Source organism: Solanum lycopersicum, chromosome 6 (genome assembly GCF_036512215.1).
Source record: "Solanum lycopersicum chromosome 6, SLM_r2.1".
Lineage (NCBI taxonomy): Eukaryota > Viridiplantae > Streptophyta > Magnoliopsida > Solanales > Solanaceae > Solanum > Solanum lycopersicum.
In genome coordinates, this window is record NC_090805.1 from 39,160,046 (window position 1) to 39,183,782 (window position 23,737).

The following is a 23,737-nucleotide window of genomic DNA, read 5'->3' on the forward strand; positions in this document are numbered from 1 at the left end:
ACATAAATTAAAAAATAAAATAAACAAAAACTATTTTTTCAATAAAAAATTTTTTTTTAGAAAAAAAACAAAATCTTTCTTTCCCTTTTTCTTCTTCTTCTTCCCATAAAACAACCCACAAACCCATGCCCGTTCCCATTTTCTTTATCAGAAGAGGCAAATCGAAGCACATTCCAATAATCATTTTCACTTCGTTTTTTTCCTTTCAATTTTAAATTATATGAATTTTTTTCCCACCCATCCACCTACCCATCTCCTTGATTTTATTCAACATTGTAATTGGTATTTTACCCAATCTCACTACTTTCTTAAACATCAATTTAAATTTTTTGATACTTTTTTTCTTCTATGTTGTTAGTTCTGAAGAATTAAATTTTTTTTAACGATTTTGAAAAACTAATTTCAGATCAGTTGGAAAAAATGGATCATCAAAATTATTTTTAATGCAATTTGATTCAATTTTTTACGACAATAAATTTAGATATTGATGTTGTCATTGGTGGATGGTGAAAGAAAGGAAAGAAAACGATGACTTGAAAAATTAAAGGGGATGAAGATGATCGAAGAAAGAATGACGATGGAGGAAAGTTAGTGGCAATGGTGGTTGAGTTGAGTCAAAGAAGAAGAGGAGATGATACTTCAATTATTTTTAATTTTTTTTAAGTAAATGATTTATGTCACTCTCTTTTGGGTGTATGTATATTACAGACATGCTGCCACGTTAGCAAAAAATATTTAATAAGTACGAAAAATATTGTAGTATAGGTGTTCAATAGGTAAACGGTCGAATTGGGGTGACTAAGGGCCCGTTTGGATGGGCTTAATAAAAGCAGCTTTAAAAAAGTACTTTTGAAAGTGCTGAAACTTATTTTTAAAATAAGCAGTTATGCGTTTGGATAAAAGTGCTGAAATTGTTATGCCAAACGTGAAAAGGGAAAAATAGAAGAAAGAGATGTTAGGGTTAACTTAAAACAGCTTATAAGCTAAAAAAAAAAAGCACCCCTACCCCAGCTTTTAACTTTTGGCTTAAAATAAGTTTTTTTTTTAACTTAATATAAGCTATTTTGAGTATTGTCAAACAGTTAAATAAGTCAAAAACCAGCTTTTAAGTCAGTTTGACCAGCTTTTAAGCTGAGCCAAACAGGCTCTAAATGAAATATGAAGACAACTTTAAGGGGCCGTGTATGACTTAGGCCTACTTTTTTTATGAAACTTATAAAGTTGGAGAGGAAGATGAAGTTATGTTTGATTATACTTTTTGTACAGAATATTTAAGACGATATTCATGATGAAAAATTATATTTAAATACAACTTCAAAAGTGGAAAATAAATTGAAAACAAACCATAAACTATTTTCCAAATTTGAGATGGAACTTCAAATTGAATTTAAAATTTTTCATATTTGAGAAAGGACTTCAATTATATTGTATATGGGGCATTAAAATAACATAAAATACTAGTATAGCTTCTGGACATATGGAATTGTCATTCAACATTAAATTAACAACTTTTAAGGAAATGTCAAAGTACAATAGCATTAGTATTATTGTTTGGTCCTCATGTGAGCTACATGAAATTTTGAAATGGCAGAGAGAGACATGCATTAAAGGTATCAATTTGTTCATACTTTAGGAAAACTTGTAATAATCCACTTGCCAATTGCCATTACACTGTGTCACAATGTCAGTCTCCTACAATGCAACAAACCAATAACACCCTAGCTAGAGGGTAAAATAAGAATTTTATAGTTATATTATTCGCAAATATAGAATAATATATTCTTTTGGTGACAAATTGAAAATAAATATATTTATAAATTGAGACAGAGAAAATACTTGTATTGTGATAAAATAATCACCAGAGTGTATATCTAGCTAGTCAAATTTTAGTACCTATCGGTTATCATTAAATGAATTAATGGAAAAATTAGCGGTGATAGATTTTCTTTTATTGATAATATTTATTGCTACAGAAACATTTAGCGATCAATTGATCGTTAATATCATTACATTCATTATCAAGAATCACCTTTAGCGATATTTATATGAAACGTTAGTTATTTGTAACCAAATATATTATAACATGAATTATATTATCAGAGTTCGGAGTCTAAAGGGCAAAAAAAATTAACAAAAATTTTAAAACAGTATATCAAAAAAATTTCAAACCAAAACGATAAATCGTTACGTTAGTAGCGATTTAGTTTTACGCCGTTAAATGAAAATCATTCTTCCTATAGCTTTTTTGCATAAAGGCAAATCGCTGCAGGGCAGCGTTTTTGCATTAATTTTTTTTTAAAAAAAAAATTTGAATTCCCTGCCTTGGCAACGGTTTTCTCAAGAAATGGTTTTCTTTTACGTTTTTTTAAAGGCAAATCGCTGTAGAGGCAACGTTTTTGCATTTAATTTTTTTAAGTTGGTCATACTTATAAAAATAATAATATGAATATATTGCATATTAAAAAAAATAATAATTAAAAAAATATTACTTTATTTACCTATCAGTTTGGCTTCGATAAAAAAAAATCAAGTGTTTAAAAGCATTGCTAGACTTTCCCATATTGTAATATGGCACACTTCAATTCAAATAATGATTATAAATATATAAGTCAATTTTTTAAAAAACATAAAAAAAAAAACAAAAACAAATGTAAATGCAAAAAAACATTTCTTGAGAAGAAACGTAAAAAAACATTCGTGTGTTTTAAAAATGTAAAATGCAAAAAAACATTTGCCTTTACAAAAAGGTTAAAAAAAACATTTCTTGAGAAAAACGCTGCCAAGGCAGCGAATTCAGGAAAAAGAATATAAACAATTAAATGTAAAAATGCTGCTCCTTCAGCGATTTGCCTTTAAAAAAAATTTCATGCAAAACCGCTATAGGAAGAGCGATTTTCAGTTAATGGCGTCAAACTTTATCGTTTTGGTTTGAATTTGTTTTGATATATTCTTTTAAAATTTTTGACACTATCTAACAAAAGAATGAAAGTTATCCACTTACGAATACTTAAAGAATATTTTCTGCTAAAAATAATATTTTAAATATGTAATTTAAATTTAAGGTATAGTTAAAGAATGTTTTATGCTAAAATTGATACTTTAAAAATGTAATTTATGTTTGAAATATTATTAAAGAATGTTTTTTTGATTAAAAACTCCACTTTGTTTCCAACAAAGTAAACAACTTTTTTTTTTGTGGTGATGATACATGATATATTCAAACAAATAAAGTAGTGGTACTTCATGTGAATTCACTTTCCTTATAAATGCAACATTTTCCCATGTGCACCCCATGCACTTGTAAATGCTTGCAAGGTCATGAAAATGAAAATTATGTCTTTTCCAACAATGTAATATTCTACTTATAATAAAACATTAGCATAAATTTAAGTAGCAGTGTGGATCCACTTGATGCTTGTTGGTCAAAATTTATATCTAATATAGATTGTTTTAACATAAAAATAATAATAATATGTGTGTAACAAAGATGGTTTTAACATAATTAAGAAAAACAAGTTATAGCTAACGACTATAATGAGCAACTAAATTAATTTTGAGTTTTTATTTTTTGCTTCCTTCCTAGTGTTCGGAGCTCATAGTAGAGCTTCAATTGAATTCACATTGCGCAATAAGATTTTTTTAATATCAAAAATTTAAATTTGAGACTTTTAATTTAAAATGAAACAATCACATCACTCTACCTCATCTCGGTAAATTAATTTAGAGTTACTTTTTAGTGACAATACGTACTAATGATAAAATGCAAAAAGGATAGGAAAAAAAAAAAAAGAGCTAAGCACAACAGACTAACTAATAAAGTGAAGAAACTGAAATTACCTTTGACTGATTAATTATATTACTTGCCATAGCTAATTAATTACATGGAGATGAATAGAATCTAAGAAGACAAAAAAATAAAAATAAATTAGCGAGTACATTACATAGCTGTAAAAATTTGGTTGGTTGGGTAACGCCAAAAACTTGCCTATAGCAAAACCCACAAAGGAGGTTGAAGTTAAGTAATCCGGATCGGAGTCATGATCAAACATGAGAAAGACTTACAAGTTAAAGAAATATAATTGCATGATCAAACATGAGACAGACTTATAAGTTTAAGAAATATAGTCGCACCCTTCTTACGCGCTTGATCCTAACATGGTCTAGCTAAGTGTATCCTAGTCGAAGTTCCAGATCCAATTCTTGCTTGGATTCAGTAAACAAGCCAATTTGCAAGTCCAATCTCACAAATTCTTTGTCTCGCATGCATAAAGAGTCTTTGGTAGTAGTACTACTTTTCAAGTTTGGAATTGCAACACATTTCCTCATGATTTCATGAGAATTAGCACCACCATGACTACAATGAGAGAGTTTTCTTGAAGAAGAAGGTGATGGCGGCGGTGACGTTGACGACGGTGGAATATTAGGGTTAGGGTTAGTTTTGAGATTTAGAAGAGAACACCTAGGTTTATCATTTGTTGTTGGTGGTGGTGAGTGGTGTCTCATCATGAGGAACTTGGCCCTATCTCTTCTATGAACATTCATATGTCCACCAAGTGCTTGAGCTGATTTGAATCCCCTTTTACAAAAACTACATGTGTAACATCTTGGAGGCCAACTACACATTATTAACCCATCATCTTCATTTCCATAATCTTCAACATTGTTGTTTTTACTCAACATTTTCATGTGTCTTTCCATGAGGAAGCTTTGATGTTTCAAATCCTTAATTAGAGACCTTAGTATTAGGTTATGATGATGATATACATATATATATAGAGAGAGAGAGAGAGAAGAGAGCTTAGACTTGGGATGTGTGTTTTCAGAAGAAAAGATGATAGTGGGGGTAGGATAGTGGGAAGGTCATGTTGAGTTGGGGGGGGGGGGGAGAGTGTTATACAATGTGGCCATGAAAATACTACTTAGAACTTAGAAGAATAAAAATATTAAGAGAGTATTTATATTAGGAGAAAAACTCAATATTTGCTCATAAATTACTTAATATGGAAGCTTTGTTCTCCAAGGTCATGCAACTTTCTCTAGATCTTCTCATCTTTTATTTATGATTATATATGATATTTGATACCTACTTATCAACTATATATTTTATATTCGTCTCGTATAATTTATTAAAAAAATAAATAATTATATTCATGATTTTTTTCATTCACAAAATTCGAATCTGAACTCTCTATTTTTTATGATACACAAACTTTTTATCAAATGACTCATCCTTCATGCAACTAAAGCATAAAGCTGAATTTATTCTTCTAATATCAGGAAATTAATGATACATGCCATGATGTTTTGGCTCTATTTACTTTATTACTCCTATTATTTAGATACAAAAACCTTAATATGTATTAATATATGTCCTTGCATGTTAAAAAAAATTATTTGAAAATATAGTATTTAAATCTTTCGATATTATTTATTCAGATATATTCTATTGGGATCCGGCTCCTCTTCATTTCTCTTCTCTCCATTTTTCCCAAGTTCCTATTTGGATTAATGACACATGTCATATGTTAAAATAAATGGTTAAGATTTAATTTTTCAAAATAAACCTCTAACCATGATTTAGTTAATAAATATATTATATATCAAGTATTAAAATTATTATAATCTCACGATCTTAGCAACTGTCCATATTATTTATGTAAAAAAAATTTCTTCCTATTATTTATTTTTAGTAGGATCTTTTTTTTTTCTTTTATATAATATTTTTATTGTAATCTTTTTGTTAAAGGTATATTGGTCCGTGATTAATAAATTACCTAGAGATAATCAAACCATTTTGACAAACTAATTTTAATTTCATAATAAGATTAAGAATATAATGATACCAGTACATACGGTAAGTTAATTATAGTTTTCATACTTCTATTAGTTAATTATTCTTCTAATTAGATAAAAAAATATTATATAAAAGAAAAATAAAACAAATCCTACATAAAAAGAAATAATAGTAAAAGAACTTTTTTTACCTATATTTATGGACAAAATAATATGTTGCTAAAATTGTGAAATTATAATAATTTTGATACTTGATATATAATATATTTATTAACTAAATCATGATTAGAGATTTACTTTGAAAAATTAAATCTTAACCATTTATTTTAACCTACGACATGTTCATGTGACATTTATTTTTTACGATTATTATTTTTTGTTGTTTGCTAGTTGGAAGTAAATGCAAGTAATAATGATGAGTAATAAGATAGGTCAAATCACCCTTAGATTTAAAATTCCAAAGTAAATAATATAAATGAAAGATAGATTTTGTTTCCATTTTATTTCAATAGAGAAAGAGACTGTTTCAGAACTATCCAAAGAATACAAAAGATTGTACCATGTTTAGCTTTAGATTTAGTGAGGAACTGCTGGCCAATTGATGGACACAACACAGCAAACCCACTCATCCCCATGTATTGCACTGAAGTGCTAATAAATAGTCCGACAGTCATAATTTATGTGATATCGTTTGACTTAATATGAAATTTAAAAAAAAAAGAACTTTTGAAATTTTAATTAAAAACAAGATATATGTATTTATATGACTATAAAAAAATTAATGATATAGACTGTATTTCATACATTCTAACTAATTTCATGAGATATCTGTCATCTGATTTATCGATAATAAATATAAAATAACTCTATCTACTAATAGTAGGACAAAGAAAATATATATTTTAACAAAAAAAATGTGTTATATGAACTGAGACTTAGTTACTATTTTTATATGTGAAAAAAAAATATGGAGAAAAAAGGTAGATCTTATTAAAAAGGAAGACATGCATATGCTTGTGATTCCATCTATAAATGAAGGGAGATTTTATATTTAATTTATACCTATTGAATTTAGTTGAAACTACATGTATTTCTCATTTTATCTCAAATTATTTTTTCTAATTTTTAGTGATAGTTATTTTAAACTATTTGTCATTTTATCAAAAAAAAAATTAAATTTACGTATCTATAATAGTACTTTCTCGCATATTACCAACACTTCAAGATATATGGCATATACATAAATTTTGTTTTAAATTATTTATCGCAATTTTAATAATTATTATTTTATAAGTTTAAGATCAAATTAATTACTTTTTTACTGATCTACGTACCTTTAATAGTACTTTCTTGCATATTACATACACTTCAAGATATATGTCACATAGATAAAATTAACATTCAACGAAGAAAAATTTTCTAATTAATACTTCATTTTAAGGAGAAAATAAAATAAAAATTTGACAAATAACTTGAGACCACGAAAATATAAAACAAATGACTATTCATATATCATATTTTCATCCCTGCAAAAGTAGGAAAACTCCACTTTTACAAATAAATTACAATTTTAGCAAGGAGGCAAAACTTTTTTTTTCCTAAAAAAAATGAATTATTAATTTATATTCTGATGGTATAGCTTATACGATATTTTGATTGATAATTTTATAATCTACCTAACTAATAGATATACTAAGTTACGAAGAAATTCAATTATAGAGAGTGAGGAGTATTGTTCTCTATAAAAGAAGGATTTGGAAATTCATTTATTACAAAAGCTTTTCATTCAATATTCATATTTGTATAATGCTATAATGCATAGTTATCAAGAATGATTATCCAAAAACATCATTTTGGTCAACTTCATTAAAACAATAGAGATGCAATTTGCTACAACAACATATAAATATAATATGATAATTGTAAAAAAAAAAATTACACTAGCCATATATATAACTTAAAATAACTCATTATCAAATAATGAACTTAAATTCAAACTCTTAAGTATATGTTCAACACCATTAAGGATTCTCTTTTGCTTTGTAGTAGCTTCTTTTAAATAAATATTATGCCTTCAAATTTTTTGATCTTGACTGATATTTATGTCTTCTAACTTTTTGTATGTAAACATTTAAATTTGTATAAAATTGAATAAATAGACATGTAATATACATGTAGAACACATATGTCTAGTTATTCCACTTTTACGCGGATGAAGTCAAGTTAATGATACTTCTAGAGTTAATTGTGAATTTTTGACAAATCTTCAAGTCTTTATCGTAACAACATGCACATTGCAATTTAGCTTAAAATGCTTTAGTTTCAAGCCATGAAATTACAAGACACACAGAATCCAATCGAGTGGTAGCAATGTCTCAACATTGACAACACGTAAGTATGTCTCAAAACCGAACAACCAAGCCAAATCTTTTGTTGGGTTTTAAAGGTGTGAATAGAAAATGAAGGGTTGTGACTCTTTTTTGAAAGGTCGTGACTTTGCCCAAGTATTGTCATATTTCACATTTTTCCTGATCTACATCTGAATATCTAGTTAGATACAGTTGAAAATTCACATGCCCAATTCACAAACACAAAAACACTTTAAAAAGACTAATAAAATCTTTCACAAGAAAACCACTCCAACCTTCTCTGTATCCTCAACTTTTCACTCTTTCTTCAACAAACTTTCATTCATAAATTTGCCATACTTCAACTCTTTCTCTACAAACAAACAAAACACATTCATGGCTTATAATCAAGAAGAGCAAAATCAAGAAGACCACAAAAGAATTCAGTATCCTTTAGACTCCACATGCTATAGAATTCTCGATGAAATTGGTCGAGGTGTTAGTGCTATTGTGTACAAAGCCATATGTATTCCTATGAATTCATCTGTCGTAGCAATCAAAGCTATTGATCTTGATCAATCAAGAGCTGATCTCGACAACATTAGACGCGAAGCCAAGACAATGTCCCTTCTTTCTCATCCAAATATCCTTAAAGCACATTGTTCTTTTACTGTGGATCGTTGTCTTTGGGTTATCATGCCTTTTATGTCTGCAGGTTCTCTTCAATCCATCATTTCCTCTGCTTTCCCTGATGGTTTATCTGAGCCCTGTATCGCACTCGTCCTCAAAGAGACGCTCAATGCATTAGCCTACCTTCACAATCAAGGCCACCTTCACCGCGATATTAAAGCAGGAAACATTCTTATAGATTCTGATGGAACTATAAAACTCGCGGATTTTGGAGTTTCTGCATCAATCTTCGAGCCAATTTCAGGTTATGGATCGTCCTTTTCTTCCTCATCTTCGTGTTTAATGTTCACCGATGTAGCTGGAACTCCGTATTGGATGGCACCTGAAGTGATACATTCACATACAGGGTACAGTTTTAAGGCTGACATTTGGTCTTTTGGTATTACTGCTCTTGAATTAGCACATGGAAGACCTCCCCTGTCTCATCTCCCTCCATCAAAATCCTTGTTCATGAAAATAACTAAACGATTTCGATTTTCTGATTATGAGAAAACAAAAAACAGCAAGAAATTCTCAAAGGGTTTTAAGGATATGGTAGGATTATGTCTTGATCAAGATCCATTCAGAAGGCCAACAGCAGAGAAACTATTAAAGCATCCATTCTTCAAAAGCTGTAATAAAGGCCCTGATTTTCTTGTTAAGCATGTTTTGCAGGGCTTGCCAAGTGTGGAACAGAGGTTTAAACAAGTAAAGATTCACAGACTTTTGTCCTCAAAGAAATCTGATGGAGACGACGACGATGATGATCCAGAGAATGGAGAAATTTCTAAACAAAGAAGGATCAGTGGATGGAATTTCAACGTGGATGGGTTCGAACTTGATCCAGTACTTTCCACCACTGAAAAAGATCAAGATATTAGTAGCCTAAAGCCAAATTATGTTGATGATGTGGTGAAACAAGTCGATGTATCAGAATTGTTTTCTGATACATCGACTATAAGTTCACCAGGAGGTTCACGACAATCGTCTGAGGTCGAAGGGGTTGCTATGAATTGTAGTGGAGATAGAAGAATTGGAGGTGAAAGTGTTAGTAGGGAAGTAATGTTGGCTAGCTTATTGTTTTTGAAGAAGAGTTTGGATGATCAAAGACAAAATGTAATGAATTTGATAAGCATTTTTCATGGGGAACAACATGTTGTGGATGTGAATAAAAAAGACAATTTGATTGAGGTGATTGATAAGTTGAGAAATGAAGTCGAGAATGAGAAGAAGAAAAATTCTACTTTGCAGCTTGAGATAGAGTTTCTCAAGTCCCACTATTCCAATGAGTAGTAGAAGAAGAACTTATATATCTATTGTATTCCTAGATATTTTTATTATTACAAGGGTTCGATGTGTTTTGTGTTATGTCTTAGTAGAATTTTCACCAATCCGCTAATAACATTACTGATTTGTCCCTCCAAAATACAACAGCTCAAGAATGTGTACACTGAGTTCTTCTCGTCTTTACTACATATCAAATCACAAGATCTCTGTATGTATGAGCTGAGGAGCTATATATCCCGGAATCTGTCCAAAAGTTCTGACTTTTTCGAGGCAGGGCTTCGATCCATATCTGGCCAACTCCTCGAATTACTGGGTGCGGCATATTCATGGACTGGCAAAGCGAACTCTCAATTTGATCAGGAGAGCTTAGAGAGCACTGGAAGACACTCAGGACTATATATGTCGTAAAAGAAGCACACTGCTTTGACCGTGTCTCCGGGGCCTAACATGAAAGAGCCTTCTCTAGTAGTAGCACTGTACCTTAGTATCTCTCTAGCTTCTAGTATAATCTAAAACGTAGTTAACTCTAGAGTCCATGTCCATCAATAAAAACACCTTGTTTGAGCGAAGACTTCAAAGTTTTTTCTCCTCTCTTATCAATTCTCCTATTTACTAAGCTCGAACAACAATATTTTCTTATGCTTCATACATCAATATCTATCACTAATTATTCACTATAATTTAAATTTACAACCTTGAATCAATACAATTATAATCCTGCAATTTTGTTATATATTTAGTATATGTGAAAGAACATCTGCAGCAAAAAATAGTATGCAAATGAATGGAGATATATTTTGTTAGAAGTTGAAAAAAAAGGAAGTTGCAAGTGCAGCAATTTCTTGCCTTGTTATAAGCATTTATTGAAATGTACGTAAAGAGAGTTGAGAAACTTATTTGAATAGTTTATGTTATAGCTTAAGCTAATGTTGAACATCAATTTATTGTCTTACGCTATTTTTGGATATTATTAGTTTAAATACTTAAATGCATTGTTTTTCTTTAATTTAAAAAATGAGGCAAAAGTTCTTCCTCATTAATACTCCCTCCGTTTTAAAAAGAGTGATTCTATTTCTTTTTTAGTTTGTTTAAAAAAGAATGATATCTTTCCTTTTTGGCAACACTTTAACTTTAACTTTCAACATAACATATTTAAGACCACAAGATTAAGGACAATTTGGTACATTTGACATAACTTTAATTCAGAATCACAAGATAAAAAAGTCTTATTTTTTTTCTTAAACTCCGTTCAAAGTCAAACTAGGTCATCCTTTTTGAAACGCTGGGAAAACTATATTCGCAGAGGCTGATCTAGGATTTGAAGGTCGGGGGTGCCACAACATTCAAGTATGATAAAAGGACTGGTTACTTTAATTTTGGTTACAATTCAGGTTACTAATTTTATTTTATTTTATAAACAAATTGATCAAATGTACATATAGTAATATTTCTTTTGATATTATGTGATAAGAGATAACTAAACAATTCAATTTTTATTTTCTTTTTGAAATTAAATGTCTTATTCGATGAAACTTTGAGAGGAAAAAATCACGTTAAAATTTGAGATTGTATAAACCATCTAATAATATTAACATAATATATTCATCTTCCATTGACTTTTTCTATTGTTGGAGATATATTGGGGAATAATAAAAATTGTAGTTTCACCCTATTCATCTTACTAAGCAAAAATGTCGCTGAAGATTTAAAGAACCTTTAAATTAAAAAAAACATTTTTGAAACTTATGTTTTTTCTAAAAATTATTATTTAAATATATTCTTGATAATATTTATTGAACGCTCATAATTCAGTATTCACTAATTGATAAAATAAAATAAACACATTACACTCAAATCAATAAATTAATAATTAGTGCGAGCGAAAGTAAAAAATAAAATTAATTATAAAAAGGGGTCAACTTTGAATTAATAAAAAATAGTAAATAAATAAGAATGAATGGAGAAAAAGAAAAGAAAAAGAAAAAAAGGAGTAAGCAAAAAAACTTAAATATTGTTGTAGAGGTTTATGCTTTGCCAATTGGGCTATTCCATTGTATAGTCATTAGGTGACAAAAGTAATATATATTTAATTATTATTATATATATACACGTAAATATAATGTTTTTTTGAAAATACTGGGTGCCATGACACCCCCACCCGTATACCTAAATTCGCTCCTATATATTTGTCCATTTTAATTGTTATTGTTTCATTTTAAAAGTTTAATTAACATTTATGATACATTTTTTCATCATATTAATATACAGAGATAAATTTAAACATACGTCATGTTACATGACTTCGTCAAATTTTTTTTACCGAATATACCTATATATATATATATATATATATATATATATATATAAAAGTAAAGGCTAAGAGAATTGAAAGGAACAATTCCTATAACAGAATTCGCCTAGCGCAAATGGCAACCACGCAACATTGTCACGGGTCCGATTCGTTTTTTTTTTTTTAATTTTTATTCACGTTTTAATTGTTTCCTTTTCTTAAAATTTTTAAATTTATTTTAAATTTAAAACCTTGTTTGTTATTCACATTTTAATTTTTTTTCTGTTCTTACAATTATCAAATTTGTTTTAATTCAAAACAATAAACCCCCGTCATTAAAAACCTAGCACCGCTAATTCATTCAAAATTTATCAACTTTTTTGTTTTATTTTTTAAATTAATATAAAAACACAAAATCACGTTTATCAATTATATTTATATTTTCATTTTAATTCATTGAAAATCTAACAATTTTTTTTAAAAAAAATTAATATATAAAACTCAAAATCTCCTTTTCTTTTTTTTATCAATTAGAATTATATCAATTAGAATTATAGTTACGTGAAAATAGCGTTCAATTCCCTTTTTGTGACTTTTTCTTTTTCCTTCTCTCGAATCTCCACGTCAGTATTTTTATACGCTTCAGATTTTGTTGTTTTCAGTAATTCCATCGGCTTTGATTTGCTTGCTTTTGGTTTAGGTTTAGTTTAGGCTTCTTGTTGATGTGGACAAATTTCAATTTCTGAGGTTTTTTCTTTTCTTACTCGCTAATTGGGTTTTATAATATATGATGTTTTTGATGTGTATGTTAGGTGATGCGAATTCACAGAGGGGTTTGAGAGTTGTGCCCTTTTAATGATAATATATGAGGGTGACTGCTTTTATTAGACAATAGCATGATCTGCATATTGCATTGCTTTTCGCTTTTGAATTCAATTCTGCATTTTGCGTTTTTTGGGTAAAGATTAGTTAATTTGTAGTGGTGTTTTTACTTGTTTGAATCGAAAACAGGTGAAATTGGTGGAGTGAGAAATGGTTTCAAGCGCAAGTGAAGAGGCAGGAATAGGGAAGTTTCTGGAGGGAGTGCTAAAGGGGCAGCAGATGGAAAACGGAACTCCATTCACATATCTTCCATACTGCATCAGTGATGATGAAGACGATGATGAATACGACGATTATGAAGTGGACGATGAAGATGATGACGGTATGAAGCCTCTCTTTTTGATTTTTTGCCAACTATCCTTATAAATTCATTTTCATTCTTGACAGATAAGGGAGTAGTTTTATGTTGTTTTGTTAGGTATTATTTGTTTCTCTCCCTTGAAGCATTGGTATATTGTTTCCATTAAGATGCATTTGCGGGAAATGAGTTTGCAAATGCTTCGTTTTTATCCTGAGAGCTCATAGGCTGCGGGCGACTTGAACTTGATTATGATAAGCTGGGCCATTAGGATTCAATTGTTGTTGACAAGCACCTTTTCTGGTGATTGTGCGGTGACAACCTGACTCACTAAAAACAAGTTTCGTGGAAAAGCAAAAAATTCCATAGAAATGATTTCAACTAGTTGGGACTAATATTTAGAAAGATTACTGGTCAATATGGTAATGTAGAGATAAGTATGAGATTTATGCCTCATCTGCTTGCAGTTAGTGAATGTCTTAATCTTAATTATTAAGGTCTCAGTCATTAAGTCAGTTTGTTTTTTAGGTCTGAATCTTACTCATTCAAATCTTAATCAAGCAAGTACCTTTAAATGTTTCAACCACTTATTGGTTTGAATAAATCTGGATTATTAAGATATGCAACAAAAGTCTAAGTATCATTAAAATATGTAACAAATAGTTCACCAATTCCATCTATTTAGACCGTAACTGTCCACCATTATCAAATACTGTTGTTGCCCCTCACCATTATCAACTACGTACTGCGACCTTCAGCCACAATCACCATCTTTGTCAATCAATACAATTAGTTGTCACTACCATTAGCTATCATTCTATCATCATCATCAACCACCATTACTATAACAACCACCAATGGCCTCGAACAATCACTACCATTAATCACCATGTCATATATCGTCAACCACCGTTACTATTCACCACAACCATTAGCTATTACTGTCATCCACCATAACTATCAACCATCATCAACCTCTACTCCCAACCACCATCACCATTAGCTACGACACACAACCTACTATTAGCTCAGCTCACCATACCCAGTTGATGTATAGTATTAGATTAATTTAGTTTTTGTTGAATTATATATTATTAATCTTTGAATATAGACATTTATACATTTTAGGGTTTAAAAAGAACACAGTTTTTGAATGCGCATCTTAATATTCAGACATGTATTTGAATTTAGGCATCTAATGCTTAATGGACATCTTAATATTTAGATGCGTATTCATATTCAGATCACTTAATCTCAATAAAAACAAATGAGGACTTAGAAAATCTCTTCATTTTTTTATTATGACAAGGAAACACGCAGCCGCTAACCTTTGGGTGCGCATAGGGTAAAATCCCCGCTCCTATGCAATAGCTCGCAAACCACATAGGAGAGGTAACCCGCACAAGGCAAGCTTGGTGCGATGAGCTCGACCCAGAAAGCAAACCCCTTGCTTTCGAGGGCAAGAGCTTTCGAACTTGAGACTCCAACATGGAAGTCCAAATCTCTTCATTTAGAGCTTCTAATTCTTCTTCTTTTTTCTTGTTTTTTTAAATAATGACAATGGCACCTAAGGGTGTGGCCTATTGATCAATGAAGTGATTGAGAGTTATGAGGTCTCAGGTTCAACTCCTAGCAAAGACAAAAAAACATTAGGTGATTCGTCTCATCTGTCGTATACTTGTGGACAGAGTTACTTGGTACTTGTTGCTAGTGGGAGGTGAATGGTAGCTCGTGGAATTTCGGGTGTGCGTAAGTTTGTCGGATACCATGGTCATCATAAAAGCAGCCATGTCTAGGCAACTATTAGATGCTGGAAAACTTAAAAAGATAGATGAGAAAGAACGGAACTTGCTAATTGATACTCCATTGGATTATTCCTTCTGACTAAGCATATGAACCATGAATTGTCTTAATAAGATAATTCAATCAATCCCTTGTTTTGAAAGAACTCTTCAAGGACCAAACAGTCCCTTCCCTTCATACTTCATATAAATAAATCGAAAACCCCCGAGTATATCTTTCCACGGATCGAAGGAAAAAAGACAGTTTGATCGAATATTGATTTTTAGATTCTTTATCTGTTAGAAAAAGAGATAATCTACTATTTTTAACTTTTAGAAAATCTAAACTCAATAAATAAATAAATAGGAGACTGGAAATGAAAGTCTCTTTCTCGGATTTAGATTGTGCAAGAATCTTAAACACAATATACAACAAAAAATCTGTCTGTATGGACTATGGAGTGGACAAAACTCCAGAAACTGATATTCAAATATATATTAATCCTGCCTAAAAATAATCCTAACTAGATATATATATATATATAGGATACTGGATACATATTGTCTACAACAAACAACTAGAAAACTGTAAAGCCTAATCTGATAGTAGTTATAATATGGGTAACTGCTAGAGCATATCCAGGAAGCAGTTACTTAATGTTTGGCTGACTGTTCCCATCCGCAGTTCCAGACTCTCTATTTCCCCTTTCACGTTTCCTTTTTCGAAAATATGTCTTCAAAGGTGGGTTCGTATCAACAACTCTTAAGTTATAAGACAAATTATTTAGTATTAATATGAAATAGGTCTAAATAAACTAAGTTGGATGTAGATAATTCATATAGGTAAACCCATTTAATTTGGCATGGAAGCACAATTGATTGTTTTCATGATAGGCTCTTTGGCTATCATTTTGGGACTATTTATTTTCGATATTTTCAAAAAAGCGATTGAAGTAGTTGCTCGATTTTGAGTTTTAACGGATAGGGTGAAGTGTTAGGCTATGTTGCTCAGACTCTCTAAAAATGTCGGTATAGGATCCTCCAAAAATGCACTAATTTGGAGGATTTGGCATGCACCCGACAATATTCTTCAGGAGTTTGAGCAGCATAGGTCTTAAGTGTTGAAATAAGATTATCCCGCAATGGACTAATTTATATGTATTGTGTTGACAACTATAATAGATGGATATCTATTCATTCATTATATCATAAAATCATCAGTACATCTCTTATGTTCTCATATTTTCAACACAAGAAATAAATTGCAAAATAACATGTTGTTTCTAACCTATTAGATATGCTTGAAGTATAATTGATAATCCCCTGTAGGAAAGATATCATCATGCATGCATTTACCAAATTGGAATAGAGATAGTACATGATTACCCCCTCCGACTTTAAAACTTTTTTCTAAGAGACATTGGAGCTTTGCAAGGGTCCTAGTACCCCTTGAGCTATTTAAAAGTAATATAAATACCCCATTCCCAGTCAAGCTTAGATATAAGAAAAGAAGTGCAAATCGTGCACCAACTATTTGCTTGTCACGTTTCAAATTTCTGCCCTCTAACTTTCATCGAGACAACTGCCTGTTTCTAAGATGAAGTTTCTTCCTTATACTTCACCAGTTCTCTACTTGTTCCCTATTTTATGTGCCTTATTTAAAGCCCTCCGCCTTATTTATTTTCTTAACTTTTCTATTGCTTCTCAGGACCTAAACCAGTTGATCTATATGGAATATATACCTGGAAGATTGAAAAGTTTTTACAAATTAACAAGACAGAACTTCGGAGTAATGTATTTGAGATTGGCGGCTACAAATGGTATTATATCTTCGGTTAAGAGTTTTCTAGTTAAATATACTTGTGCAGTTGGCTCTATGATCTCATCTTTTAAACGCTTAGAAGGTAGAGCCAGATGTGTTTCCCATTTTCCAGGCTGTTGTATTGATTTGGAAAAATCATGCATCAGCTGTTGATTAATCTTTATGGCATTCAACTGTTAATTGAATAAACTCTCTTACTTTTTAGGTCATAGGACCACTTAGCCTTGTCTATCTTTCCTTTTTGGCTTTCATTTTTAAGAGGTAAAGAGCAGAGCTTTATGTGCTTACCTCTTTATTCCTTCAGGCAAAGGGGAGATGTAAGGGTTGTGTTTCCTTGTTAGAAACAATGAAGTAAATCCTTTTATTTCCCCTTGAGCTGTTCGGACACAAATGAATGATTCATATATGACGTGCCCCCGCTCCTTCTCTTTGTTGAAACAAAATATTCTTTAGGTGCTGACTAAGCTCTCGTATACTAATATAAAGTAATATGTGTAGTTTTGTCTTTTGTGAGAATAAACTTAAGAATTTAGATCTGTGATCCATTTTACTACTTTTGTAGCTTTTAGTCGACATTGCCAATTGGCAGGAATAACAGATTCTTATATGCTTGTTTTTCTTCTTATAGAATGACATTATCAATTTGTAAATTAAGAAATTACTAATAAAAGCTCTTTCATCCAACTGTTGGTTGCAGGTATATTTTGATTTATCCTCAGGGATGTGATGTCTGCAGTCATCTCTCTTTGTTTCTTTGTGTGGCTGGTCATCACAATCTTCTTCCAGGTGTGATAATGTTGATAGTGTTTTTCACATCTATTTCAAAAATGATGCTTTAGCTAAGCTGATGTTTTTCCATTCAATCTTCATAATAACAGGCTGGAGTCATTTTGCACAATTTACTATATCTGTGGTTAACAAAGATCCGAAGAAGTCCAAGTATTCAGGTGATTCTATTAGACACATTTCTTGCGTGATGTACTTCTTGGTTCCCTCCTATCACATTAATATGCACTTGTAAATTTTTCTGTAGATACATTGCATCGTTTCTGGAAGAAAGAACATGATTGGGGATGGAAAAAATTTATGGAGCTCGACGAAGTTGTAGATGGATTCGTTGATTCTGATACCCTCATTATCAAAGCTCGTATTCAAGTTATCAGGTTTATAACGACTCTTTCCTTTATATAGTTTTGTTTTCCCATTTAATGAATAACGGAGGATCTACTCATATAGGAGTTTTACTTTGTTTAGTCTATAGCACCTTTTTGATGTATTATAACTAGTGAGTGTCAAACTTAGACATCGGTTTCAGCATGCACAGTATGTCTTTTTAGAAATACCGGAACTGCCTAGTATTAATTATAAACCAAATAGTAACTTAGATGAATGTAGACCAAGAAGATTATATCTTTTGTTGGAAGCCTCTATTTATTTTAATTTTCCAGTTTAACTTTTATAATCAGCTTGTGGACGTTCAGTCCTCTTCTCTGTATTCTTCTCTTTGAGCATAAAATTCCATTTCATATAAAAGTTTACTGTATCCTTATGTATCTAGTCTTGAGCTCATAAGCTGTCTCTTTCATGTTTTTATGGATCCCAAACAGTGATTATCTGATTCTAGGGAGATCTTTGTGATGCTAACCATTTTGACCTATGTTTTTTATTTGTAGGGAGAGAGCAGACCGTCCTTTCCATTGCCTTGACTCCCAATATAGGAGAGAAATTGTTGGGGTGTATTTAACGAACGTTGAGAAAATTTGCCTTCATTTTGTGGAAGAGCAACGAGGAAAGCTTGGGAAATTTATAGGGGATAAAGCTAGATGGCCGAGGTAGGATGTGAATTTTCTTAGCTGTTTTCCATGTTTTGGAGACTATTGGTGTGATAGTTTCTAGCTTCTATTTCTATGTTTTTGCTCTGTAATATTTAGCTACATTAATGGTGGCTACTGACTCATACTCATATATAAGATATATGTTGAATAAGGTTTTTGTTCCCCTTGCCTTCTGTTGGTCACTGCCTAATATCATTTATGTTCTGCTTTGTGTTAATTCTTAACTCTCCATGCTAAACTTACTGACTGCTTTTTTATGATGGTGTTTCAGTTTCTGTGCTTTTTGGCTGGGAATAGACCAAAATTGTAGACACCGCATGTCGAGGGAGAAATCAGATCAGATTCTGAAATTGATGGTCAAGAACTTCTTCATACAAAAAGAGGTTACGTCTACTCTTATGATGGATTCATTGTGCAGTGGGCTTGAAGCTCTGGTAGGCCAGACTAATGGAGAGTCAGGTAAAGGGAATGCAGAGGAACAAACAGTTCCTATTGTTTCCATGGAGAACGACATGTTTGTCTTGGTGGATGATGTCTTGCTTTTGCTTGAGAGGGCTGTTTTGGAGCCATTCCCTCCGAAGAATGAGAAAGGTCCTCGAGACCATACAAATGTGAGTTGCATAATTGCAATTCTTGAAACTCTATGCAAACATGTTAAACGACTACTGCCAAGTTACTTTTACCATTCCCTATTCATTTCAGGATGGAGAAGACACGAACGAGGATTCCATTCAGCGCGATGAGAGGCGCTTAAATGAACTAGGTCGGCAAACTATCGAAATATTTGTCCTTGCACATATTTTCAGGTAACGTTTTTAATGTGTTATTTTGTCATTTAACTAGCGGTATGTTGTCACTGACTACAACTTTTGATAGTTAACGGTCACTTTATCGCCTACGTTATGCAGTAAAATAGAGGTTGCATATGAGGAAGCTGTTGCATCAACGGAGCTAGATAAACTCAGCATTGAAGAGGCTGTTTAGCTGGCTGTAACTGAGCAGAAACCTAAACTAGTATCTGATTAGGAAAAAACAGTTATTTGAATTTGCATTGAGTTTGATTTCAAAAATTGCATGAAGAATCAGATTTTCATTAATTATCAATTATTAATCGATAAATCTGAAAGTGATGCTACTAGGTCAGTTTCTGTGGCCGAAGGCTTAGATGCTACTAGATTCATAGGAGACATTTTCATATTGGCTACCAAATAATTGAGATTAGCCAGAAATCGAGTCTATGAAAAATAAAAATAAAAATTCGAATCAAATAACTTATGTGTAACTTAGGTCTTGACATGACGACTTTGGGTTTTTAATCTTTAATTAGCTTTTCATTAGTAAGATTTATAATTAAAAGATACTATAATAAAACACTCATAGCAAAATCCATGCAAACACTTAGCACTTCCATTAAATGATATCAATTTAAATATTTTTTCTATAACTTATTTGTGAAAGAAATATTTTAATAATAATATATTCTAAGGTGATATTTTAAAAGTAAAAAAATTAAAAATTAATTAAACTGTACTGATAACAAAGAGAAACCAATAGGATTGGGACGATTTGAAAATTCAAATTTTTTTGGTTATACATTCTAAAATACCCTAGTCATAAATCATAGTACTTCTTTCGAAGCTAGAACCAACACGAAGATATGCTTGTAATACTCTTTCAAAGCTAATTTCACCCTAAATTGCTACTATACTTTCCAAACTAGTTTCACCTACATTGAGAAGAGCTAAATTTATGGATTGACACAAAGCATGTGAGAGTTCTTCTAATATCTACTTTCTCCGTCTTTTTTTATTTGTCCACTTTTATATTGATATACCTATTAAGAAAATAATTAATAACGCAGTGAGTTTAACATTTTATTCCTATTAATTATAAAGTGGATAAAAAGTTTTTTACATTTTTCAAAGTAATTAGTCATTTATTTGAGGGTATAATAGGAAAAAAAATTGTTCTTTCTTGATTTATCAAAATGGACCAATAATTAGTGACAACTATATAAAAAAAAGTGGACAAGTAAAAAAGAACGAAGAGAATATATGATTTCGTGCTATGTAAAAATGTGTCTTGACTAATTAAGTTAAAACGATCAATGCAGAGCAAATAAATTTTATTAGGAGTTTAAAAAAGAGATTACTTAATACTCCCTCCATTTCAAAAAGATTGGTCTAGTTTGATTTGGAACGGAATTAAGAAAAGAAAGAAGATTTTTTAAGTAAAGTTATGTCAAATTTACCAAAATGTCTTTTAATCTTGTGATTTCAAACATGCCACGTGGAAAGTTAAAGTTAAGGTGTTGCCAAAAAAGGAAAGGGGTGATTTTTTTTTAACAAACTAAAAAGGAAATAGAGACATTATTTTTTAAACGAAGAGAGTATATATTTTATATTAGACCTTTAACAAATGTGTTTGAACGTCAATTTATCGTCTCAGTATTTTATTTTTTTTAACCATTACTGCTTTTATTATAACCTTGATAGGTCAATTTGGAATCAACCTAAATGACTAATATTTAGTTACATTGAGTATTAAATCTTTTGTTATATATTGAGTACTTAATTAGTGTTAGGTTTGACTGTGATTAGAGAGTCATACAGAAATTTATAATTATAAATCAGACATCGATAAATTGATGATAAAAACTTATATTTAAAAACATAATATTTTTATATGATTTAGTAAATCGACCTACATATGAAAAACTAATAAAAAAATATTAAAATTGTTCGAGGAAAAATTTCCTAATGTTCAGAGAGTCATGTTATGAGAATAGAGATCTTCAATTTATAGATCTTTAAAATTTTTCTTTAACTAAATATGATAGAAAAATAAAAATAAAAATATTTATGATAATAATTTTATTTCAAGTAATATAAGAAAATAATTACAAAACCCTAACCATCAACTCTTGTCAATTTTTGGACATGTTACATAGATATTGGCAACTTCTTGACACTTTGGTGAGGATAATAAATGACTTATGACTATACTTCATTTTTAATACATTAACATCTTGATTAAATCAATGAGATTAACTCTGGATTGACTCCTCCAATGCAAATACTCCTATAATTTAGTGCTATATAATATTTTATCGGTTTCAATTTATGTGATATTTTTTATTTTTTAAGAATAATAATTTAAGTTTAATTAAAAATTTGCGCATAAAATCTTCAATATTTTGAAAATGAAATTTATATGTTTATAAACGAAGTAAAAAAATACTATAAATTACATCAATTATAATTCAAAATGTTTCAAAGATCTATAAAATATTGTGATCAACGATAAACTTATTTAAATCGTAAATCTAAAAAATGTCTAATAAAATGGGGCGAAAGAAGTATTAGTATTGTTTTGATAGAAAAATTTAACCAGATTAGATGAGCCAAGCTAAAATTATTATTGTAGACATTAGCTAACTAAACTTAGGGGCCACAAAAGAATCAAAACAAACTAAAATTGAAAATTGATTAGCGGAAAATAATTCATGAATTACCACTAGGGTTGCGTATCGATCTGTTTAATATACTTTTAAAGTTTATCGATTTGGCTTATTGGTTATTGGTTTGTAGAGTTGCTAAATCGTTATAAAACCATTAAAATATTGACATATTAATTATTGATTATCGATTTTTGATTGTTATCGGTTTAACCGTTAAGATTTGATACACAAAAAGACATCGATAATCACATAGAAGTAAGGTGACAAACCAAATACACTATACACATGGGTTCACACGTTACATCTTGTTCAAAAGCAACATTTTTACATTGTAGAATAATCAAGTGTTTGAGATAACCAAAAATAAAAGTAGGAAATCTAAACTCTAAGTCAAGAACTTTATATTCAAAATGGTATAAATATGATTTTTTAATTTTCTATCGGGTTCGATTAACCCGTTAAGAAAAAACCTCAAACTGCTAAGAATCGATAATTCGATAACAAAAAAATCAAAAACGTTATTAATACCGCCAAATCAATAACCCAATACTGATTATCAATAACTTTTTTTTTTCAATTTGAATTAGCAATTTCAATTCAATTTTAAACCGCCCTAATAACCACCATTATTATAATTAAATGTTCCCTTATAATTCTTTTTAGAAAAGAGGTCAAGGGCTAATTAGTTACTTTGAAAAGTCATTTTTGTATCACGTCAATAGAAATAACATAGTTAAGAATATTGCTTGAAGAGTTTTATTGACAAATATTATATATGACATAGTTTTAGAGTAGATGAGTAATGCAATTTGATTTTAAAAATGTTATATATTTATATTTTATTTTTTAAAACAAATAAATAAAAATCTATACATATTAAATTGTATAAATTGACTATGTCAAGCCGAATAGTAACAATAATTAGTATTATACCTTAATCCCAATCTCGATAGGTTTTTTGTTTATCCAAATTAAGAGATGACAATATATAAACCATTTCTTTACACTATTGGCATAATAAGTTTATTATTAATATGCTAAAATTAACAAAAAATTAAAAAGATACCATGTTTACAATTGATTAATGCAATGTAATTAAGGATTTGTTTAGTAGAATGTCTTAAAAAATAATATATATATATATATATATATATATATATAGAGGTGAATTTAAATTTTTAATTTTATATATTCTGAATTTTATTATAATTAGTTTAATAATAATAACTGAAGACTAATTTTATACTTGTACATAATTAGTAAATTTATTAA

General features: G+C 30.1%; 3 protein-coding genes across 5 annotated transcripts; 2 read left to right on the forward strand and 1 right to left on the reverse strand.

Moving 5' to 3' along the window:
* Positions 1–3,811: 3,811 nt before the first annotated feature.
* LOC101251096 (transcriptional regulator SUPERMAN) lies at positions 3,812–4,870 on the reverse strand. Its single transcript, XM_004240968.5, has one exon. The coding sequence runs from the start codon at positions 4,696–4,698 to the stop codon at positions 4,165–4,167; it is 534 nt and encodes a 177-aa protein (XP_004241016.1). The 5' UTR covers positions 4,699–4,870; the 3' UTR covers positions 3,812–4,164.
* Positions 4,871–8,270: 3,400 nt separating this feature from the next.
* On the forward strand, positions 8,271–10,666 carry LOC101251385 (serine/threonine-protein kinase BLUS1). Its single transcript, XM_004240969.5, has one exon. The coding sequence runs from the start codon at positions 8,367–8,369 to the stop codon at positions 10,101–10,103; it is 1,737 nt and encodes a 578-aa protein (XP_004241017.2). The 5' UTR covers positions 8,271–8,366; the 3' UTR covers positions 10,104–10,666.
* Positions 10,667–12,912: 2,246 nt separating this feature from the next.
* On the forward strand, positions 12,913–20,148 carry LOC113002616 (MATH domain-containing protein). Of its 3 annotated transcripts, none has more exons than XM_069298707.1 (10): positions 12,913–13,258; positions 13,399–13,591; positions 17,057–17,168; positions 17,868–17,956; positions 18,049–18,117; positions 18,204–18,333; positions 18,844–19,002; positions 19,277–19,616; positions 19,708–19,811; positions 19,914–20,124. In XM_069298707.1, the coding sequence occupies exons 2-10, from the start codon at positions 13,420–13,422 to the stop codon at positions 19,987–19,989; spliced, it is 1,251 nt and encodes a 416-aa protein (XP_069154808.1). In that variant the 5' UTR covers positions 12,913–13,258; positions 13,399–13,419; the 3' UTR covers positions 19,990–20,124. The 3 variants fall into 3 exon arrangements, with proteins under 3 accessions (XP_069154808.1, XP_069154809.1, NP_001352389.1); XM_069298708.1 differs by having other exon boundaries at positions 12,913–13,010; NM_001365460.1 differs by having other exon boundaries at positions 13,031–13,134; positions 19,914–20,148.
* Positions 20,149–23,737: the final 3,589 nt, after the last annotated feature.